This window comes from Sinohyriopsis cumingii, chromosome 1 (genome assembly GCF_028554795.1).
Source record: "Sinohyriopsis cumingii isolate HCF-2022 chromosome 1, ASM2855479v2, whole genome shotgun sequence".
Taxonomy (NCBI): Eukaryota; Metazoa; Mollusca; class Bivalvia; order Unionida; family Unionidae; genus Sinohyriopsis; species Sinohyriopsis cumingii.
In genome coordinates, this window is record NC_142961.1 from 183,406,145 (window position 1) to 183,414,324 (window position 8,180).

At 43.8% G+C, this 8,180-nt stretch overlaps 2 protein-coding genes across 2 annotated transcripts; both read right to left on the reverse strand.

The window, feature by feature from the left end:
- Positions 1-287: 287 nt before the first annotated feature.
- LOC149808512 (uncharacterized) lies at positions 288-1,016 on the reverse strand. Its single transcript, XM_089970465.1, has one exon. It carries the CDS (start codon positions 1,014-1,016, stop codon positions 288-290), a length of 729 nt encoding a protein of 242 aa, XP_089826591.1.
- A 618-nt stretch (positions 1,017-1,634) lies between these two features.
- Positions 1,635-2,570, reverse strand: LOC149808513 (uncharacterized). Its single transcript, XM_089970587.1, has one exon. It carries the CDS (start codon positions 2,568-2,570, stop codon positions 1,635-1,637), a length of 936 nt encoding a protein of 311 aa, XP_089826713.1.
- Between the last annotated feature and the right edge of the window lie 5,610 nt (positions 2,571-8,180).

The window sequence follows — 8,180 nt, forward strand, 5'->3', positions numbered from 1 at the left end:
TCTGAGCTAAAGCTTGCACTCGCTTCCATTGAGAACGATGTAATTCTGCGGGACATGTATCTCCCAACTCGTCTGACTTGTAAGCGTAGTCGGGTTTTTGAGTCAAGAGGATCGCTGGTGTCAGAACAAGAGGATTCTCCGGATCCGTTGAGACAGGAGTCAGTGGTCTGGAGTTGATAATGGCGCAGACCTCAGCCATAAATGTGCTGAGAACTTCGTGAGTGAGGAATTTCCTGCTTGGCGATTCGGCGAGCATGGCGTCAAGAATCCGTCTGGCGGTGCCAATCCTATGCGCCTCCCATGTGTGAAGAATGGGGTGGATTGAACTTCCATTCTGTCCTGTTCTCCAATAGATAGTTTTTTATTGGTCCGTGGTTGATTTTCAAGTCATCAACGGCTCCGATAAAGTTTGTTCCTTGATCAGAGCGGAAAAGCTTCACGGGTCCACGGATAGCCTGGAATCTTCGAAGAGCGTTGATAAATGATGATGATGACATTTCTTCGATGACTTCGATGTGAACTGCTCTTATTACAAGGCATGTAAACATGACGGCCCAACGTTTTGAGTTAGCCGATCCGCCTCTGGTTTTCCTTGTGAGATCTTCCCAAGGTCCAAAAACGTCAACACCTACGTTGGTGAAGGGAGGTCCTGGCTCGAGGCGATCCGAAGGCAAGTCAGCCATAATTTGGTGTTGTGGCTCCCTCCTTAACATTCTGCAAATTACACATTTGTGTATGACGCTGGATATCAGGCGTTTACCAGAGGTAATCCAGTATCCTGCTGACCTGATGGCAGCTTCAGTGATGTGACGGCCCTGGTGTTTCACTTTCTCATGGTAGTGTCTGACCAGAAGGGTTGCGATGGGGCTGTTGCCAGGTACAATTATGGGTTTTATAATCTCAAGGTTTTTCTTGGAGTGTTCCAAGCGTCCCCCTACCCGTAGAATATTCCGGGTAGTGTCCCATGTTGGGTTCAATTTGATTAGCGGGCTGCGTTTGGAATTTTGTTCTCCCATTTGAAGTGCGGACACTTCCTTGCCGTAGAATTCGCCCTGTGTGGCTTTTAAGATGAGATCTTCTGACACTTGACTTTCTGATAATACTTTAAAGTCAGCTGATTTCCCACATTTCCGTTGGCGTGCAATTAGTCGAAGGTGATTAATCTCCGCAATCAGACTCTTCCATGACGAAGAACGATCGAATCTGGCGGTTCCTAGTCCACTACATGATGAATTTACCTTAGTAGGGTCGACAGTGGTAAATGCCGTGCGAATTTAGATGTCGTCGTTGGGCATTACGAGCTCATGGGTCTCACCTTGCTGAGGAGTCGACTCAAATAATTGTTGGGGTCCATTGAGCCAACTGCTAGCTTGAAGGTCTACAGCCTGTATCGACCTCGTTGCAGAGTCTGAAGGATTTTGATCCGTTGGAACATAATTCCATTGATCGGGATCTGAAAATTTGTGAATGTTTTCCACTCTATTCGCCACATAGACATAGAATCTCCTAGCTGAGTTGCATATGTAACCAAGAACGACCTTGCTGTCGGTGTAATAGCGAACATTGTCTATCTTGATGTCTAGATGTTCAATAGCAAACTGAGCTATCTCCACAGCTAGGACCGCGGCACAAAGTTATTTTCTTGGAATCGTGGTTCCAGTTTGGGGGGCTACTTTAGCCTTTCCAATAACAAATCCTACGTGATAATGGTTATTGACGTTTTTCGTTCGAAGATAAACGACGGCGGCAATATCTTTCTCTGAAGCGTCCGAGTAGACATGGAGTTCCCTGGTGATGCATTTGCTAAGTTCGGGCACATATGTCCTTGATATTCTCAAGTTTTTAAGTGGTTCAAGGGCGTTTTTCCAAGACTCCCATTTGGAGGCAATTTCCTCGGATACGGGCTCGTCCCAATCTATGGTCTCTAAGACAATGTCTCGAAGGATGAGTTTCCCATATATGACAACGGGAGACAGAAATCCGAGCGGATCAAAAATGCTGTTGATCGTTGATAAGATTCCTCTACGGGTAATTGGTTTTTGATCGGAAGACAGTTCAAACAGAAATTTGTCCGCGTTGACATCCCATATTAGGCCAAGACTCCGTTGGAGCGGTTTTTCTTCCGAGTCTAAATCTAGATCTTTCAAATTAGATGCCAGATCGGTTGTTGGAAAAGCAGCCATTACTTCAGGGCTATTCGATGCAATTTTGTGAAGTCGAAGATTGCCATAGTCCTTTAAGGCATTTTGAGTGTCCTTTACGAGCTTAACAGCTTCTTCGGGTGTTGGGCAAGAAGTTAACCCATCGTCGACATAGAAGTCCCTGGAGACGAACGATGTAACCTGGCTTCCGTACTCAGGTTCAGCTTTCAAAGCGGCCTTACGTATTCCCAGAGTTGCGACGGCTGGCGATGGACTGTTTCCAAATACATGTACTCTCATCCTGTACTCAATGAGTTTCTTATTGATGTCATTGTTCTCATACCAAAAGAAACGCAAATAGTTTCGGTGGTCCTCTCGGACGATGAAGCAGTGAAACGTGTGCCGCACGTCTGCGGTAACAGCTACCATTTCCCTTCTAAAGCGAAGAAGTACACCAATAAGATTGTTGATTAAGTCTGGTCCTGTAAGCAGTACGTCATTCAATGACACTCCTTGGTGTTTTGCAGATGAATCGAACACGTCTCCTATGTGATCGGGTTTTCTCGGATGGTAAACCCCAAACAATGGTAAATATCAGCATTCTTCGTTTGCCGCTAGCGGTGGAGCTACCTCGACATGATGATTGTCCAAGATTTTTGACATAAATTCAAGGAAGTGTTCACGTTTCCTAGTATTTTTCTTCAGATTGGCGTCAAGAAGTTGTGCCCTATATTTTGCCTGGGGCTCTTTGTTCGGCAGTGGCGGCCTAGGTGACTTGAAGGGTAACGGAGCTACCCAGTGCCCAGTTAAGTCTATTTGAAACTCATTATCTATTTGTTGCATGAATATTCTGTCCTCGTGCGACATACCAGTCTTGTCGTCGTCCTTTGTCCTCTCGAAAACTGAGGAACCAAACTCGCTATCTTTACAATTTAGTGCGGGATTAGAAAGTTGCTCCTGTACTTCCAAATAGTTGTGACATGGCTCTAGAGTTGTCGGCTGACCCGAAGGTGAAACATAAGTTCGGCTGACGTTGACATTATCGGGCGCATGTTGCTTATCTAAACATGCTTCTCCTATGACGACCCATCCTAGCTTGAGTCGTATGGTGCTCCTCGATGACCTATTCGTTGTTCTAGAACGTAATGAGCCTCTGCCAAGTCTCTTCCGATCAGTAGCATAATCTCTTTTTTCCTGTCTATTGGTTTGATAGACTCAATAAGATCGTTTAAGTGTTCATGGAACTTTACAACTTCTGGAGTTGCAATCTCGCTTTTATCATCAGGTATGTTGTCACACTCGATGAGTGTCGGAAGTTCCAACTCGACGTCTCCATTGATGGATTCTACGATGAAATCACTTCCTCTCCGATCGGAAGTGTTGACTCGACCGGAACAAGTGTTTAGGGTGTAACTCTCAGGTTCTGATCTGACATCAAAAAAGTCAAATAAACTTGGCAGGGCTAAGGATATGTTGCTTTGGTCGTCGATAATAGCATAGAGTCTAAGAATTTTATTTGGATTGTCTTTGTTGTAAACATTGACCGGTAAGATTTTGGCGCATGACTTGCCATGAGCTCCTTTACAGATTTCAGTACATTTAGTTCGTACGTCTTCGTCATTTTGCCTCTTGGAGTTTTTGGAGAACTCCCCGCCATGATTTGCCGCAACCTCGGGAGGTAAACTTGGAGAAGGCCTATTGACGTGTAAAGCCGTAGTATGCTGTTTGCTGCCGCAATCCTTACAACAAATCTTCGCCTTGCAGTCGCGACTGACATGCTTATCCGATGCACAGCACTTGAAACAAATGTTGTGTTGTCTAAGGAGTTTCTTCCTCTCTTCGATGGATCTGGACTTAAAGCCCCTACATTCATCGAGTGTATGTCTCGTGTTGTGTAGAATGCAGTTACTTAATGGTTGACTTTTTGGCTGATCGTCGCTTTGATTTGCCAACTCTGTTCTGCGGACACTCACTTTAGGTTTGGTTCCATGAGTGTTTTTTGCAGAATCACCTTTTTGAGTGGGATTGTCCAGATCTACGGGTCGGAACCCGGGGTTATTCCTCAGGTCGCATATGTGCTCAAGAAAGGAATGGAATTCCTCGAATGGTGGGAAAGCGATGGAATGCTTCGAAGCATAGTTTGCTGCTCTGCTTGACCATTTTTCTTGCAGTCCGTAAGGAAGTTTAGATACGAGAGGTCGTACCCCAGTGGACGAGTCAAAGTAAGCAAGGAGAGTCTTAAATTCATCCTTTTTCTTAAGGAATTTCACCTCTGACAGTAGATCCAAAAAATCATATAACTTCTCGTTGTCCCGGTTGGTGAGTTTGGGAAAAGACTCAAGTTTTTTCTTTATGGAAGCTTCTACCATCTCTGGCGAGCCATAACTCCGATCTAGGCGTTTCCAAAGTTCCTTTAATCCATTAGATGGATCGCATGCATTAGACGATCTGATGCTTAGGGCTTGTTCTGAGGATTTTGGGCCTAGCCATTTAACCAACAAGTTGATTTGTTCCGAGTCTGATATTCTCAGTTCTTTGGCTACACATTGAAAACTGTCATTCCATGCATGATAGCATCCAGGTTTGTCGTTATATTGCGTGAGCTGGGAGAAAAGCAAATCTTTCCGTAACAAGACCTTTGTCATTTCAGATGTCCCATTATCGGTCATAGCTGAGGCATTCGGCAGGGTTGAATGTTGCGTCCCTATCTGTATGTCCTGATTTAAGCTATGATTTTGAGAGAGGATTAGGTCCCCTTGTCTTTCGTCGTGTGAAGTAGGGACAAATTCTGGTGCGCCTGCGGAGAGTTGAGATAATTTTGGCTCCTGACTGGAGAGTAATCTGGCAGGAGTAGATGTAATCGGCTGATAATCATCAAAGGACGACTCAAAGTGAACAGAACGATGTTCTCGGACTCCATAAGGAAAATCAAGGTTCTTATCCTCGCCTGTTGGTCTCTGTACGTCATGTAGCGGTTCACTGGTCATTGTACCAGACGATACCTCAACAGGCTCCACATCGGCGATGTTTCCTTTATCAATGAGCTGACTTTGTTGTTTGATGTATTCTTTAATCCGGTCAGAGTAATCCGCCGTTCGTTGCAATGACCTGACTTCCGGCCTCGTCCATCTCGTAGACACGAGCTTCGGCCTCGGCAATGGTTAACTCTTTCTTGGTTTGAAGGAGGCTCATTTCAGTCTTAATTTCTGCCTCCCGGAGTGCATTAATGGCTGCTTCCTCGTCCATGACTGCTTTTTGTCGAGCAGCCTCTTGTTCCATGGCTGCTTTTTGTCGAGAAGCCTCTTGTTCCATGGCTGCTTTTTGTCGAGCAGCTTCTTTCCTTGTCATGGCCTCCATTCTTTCGAGTTCAGCCTGTTTCTCGGCAAAGAGAATGGCGGCCCTAGCAGCTTCCGCTTTTGCCCGTTTTTGTCTGGCAACGCTTGAAGCGTCAGAATGTTTTGACGACTGGGAACCAGCTTTGCTCCCAGAATGATGTGATTTGATGGACCTCGTGTCGTCATATTGACTTTTGTCCTTGAGAAGGTTTAGCGCCCTATCGACAGCACGTTTCCGAACGTCCACTAGCTGAGATAAAGTATCTAAATCTTGAGTACTTTCATCTGACCTAGTTCCTTTTAGAAAGCTCGTAAAGGCGTTGACCTGACCCAGATATCTGGCATTTCCCTGTATGATTTTTTGCTCCAGGGCAAGACAGGCTTGGACCCCTTCAGGCGGGCTATCGGCATTTTTCAAATATGAATCCAGCATGTACCATAGGTATTCCACGTCCAGGGAATATTTGTCTCTCCTTTCTATGTAGGATTCTCTCCCCTTTTCTGACAGGGTACGGGTTCTTGGACCCAATTCTTCTGAGTGTAAAGACTCGAGATCGTCCATGATTTTAGGGGACTAAAAAATGCCCTGACACTACTACCACTTTTTAGTGAGGAGCGGTCTTACCTCGACTCCACCGTTGAGCGTGTTGCCTACCGGATGGAACGTGCTCCAGTGTCACGGGTCGACGGGACGTTGACTGTTGTTGTCAATTTACTGTTCTGGCCGGACCAGACAGTGCAACCTAGTACATATGGACCCACTTGGCGAAGGTGAAAACAAAGACAACTCATTGTAGAGGCTTGTATTTATTCAAATTCCCAATGGATGTACAGTAGAATGGTAAACTGAAAAATAAGGTAAGGGGCTATTACAATATGATCAAAAAATGAGGGAAAATTATAATTACATGACGAAATATATATGTGACGAAATGTCCAGTTCATACGAAAACGAAAATACAATTCAAAACATTGAAATTACACATCTGACGGTAGTAGTTAAGTGGGATACCCTAGGGACAATGGGACTTAGCATTAAAAAGACCCCTGGGACACTCTAGGGACAATGGAAATTTAACATGGAGAAAAATCATGGGTCACTCTAGGGACAATGGGAATTTAACATAGAGTTTGGGTCTGTCTAGGGACAAGGGAAATTAATATGGGAATAGAGTTTGGGTTTGTCTAGAGACAAGGGGAATTGAATATGGGATTTTTTTTTTTTTTTTTTAAAAACGTTTTTTTAAATTTAAATTTAAATTTAAATTTAGAAAAGGGGTAGGCAATGGAAAGGCTATCTCTTTTCGAGAAATATGGCTGGCCCTGAAAAGGGCCTTTGGGTTTATGTTAATATTAATATTAACATAGATGGCATCTGTCACATCTTCTTCTTCTTCTTCTTAAACTCCTTCTAACTACCGGTCCATACACAAGTACCCTCTTGAGACATCCTTGTCTTTCTATGTGAACTCTCCTCATCCATTGACTAGTATCTGTCCTATCAACAACAGTCCACTTGGACCTGACATACATGAGCATGTCCGTCCTAAACATCATGGAAGACACAAGGGTGGATGACTCAATGAGCGGGTACAAACACAAACACACAAACACAAACACACAAACACAAATACACAAACACATACGCTAAGAAACAATAAACAAATCCATAATCTACTATCCACACAATCGTACGTGAGCGCTTACAAAACCCAAACTATACTCTTCACATACGCTAAGAAACAATAAACAAAATCCATAATCTACTATCCACACAATCGTACGTGAGCGCTTACAAAACCCAAACTATACTCTTCACATACGCTAAGAAACAATAAACAAATCCATAATCTACTATCCACACAATCGTACGTGAGCGGGTACAAACACAAACACAAACACACAAACACAAACACACAAACACATACGCTAAGAAACAATAAAGAAACCCATAATCTACTATTCACACAAACATACCTTAGCTCTTACAAGCACCAACACACAAACACATACCCTCACACTATCTTAGAAAAGAGTTAGTGTTTATATTCACACTACTCTACCTACACATTGGCAAATTGATGGTTATTTCTTTTCTAGAGTATTGGGTAGCCCTGAAAAGGGCTGTTTTTTTGGAACTTCATGGACACCTGGTTAATGGTGGCACCTTCCAGGCATGGCGCCACATACACATCTTATCCCCCAGTTACTTTTTACTTTTTTGGGGGAGAGAGCAGAGGCAGGATATGTCGCTTCAGAATCCCAATTTTCGCTCTCTGGGATTCTGAAATTTATTTTCTTCTCTTCTTTTCCTTCTCCTCCTCCTCTTCTTTGTTTCTTCTCTCCTCCTCTTTGTATCTTCTTTCCTCTTCTTCTTCTTCTTTATATCTTCTCTCCTCCTCTTCTTTTTTTCTTCTTTCCTCCTCCTCTCTTATCCTTCCCTCCTCCACAATGGCTTCTGCGGCCAGTTCATTCAACAGGCGCCTGGCATATTCCAGATGCACATGAAGTTCCAACAGTTTAGACAGTCTCGTGTTCATTTTTGGTGTTGATCAATCAACAAGGGTAGCTAGACTGCCGAACGAGTTTCAATTTATAGTGAATGCGCGGACGTGAACGAAAACATCCCCTAAAAACATAAAATTGATGTTACCTACATCATGACCAAAAACAACAACGCGCGGACCTAAAAGAAACACTCACT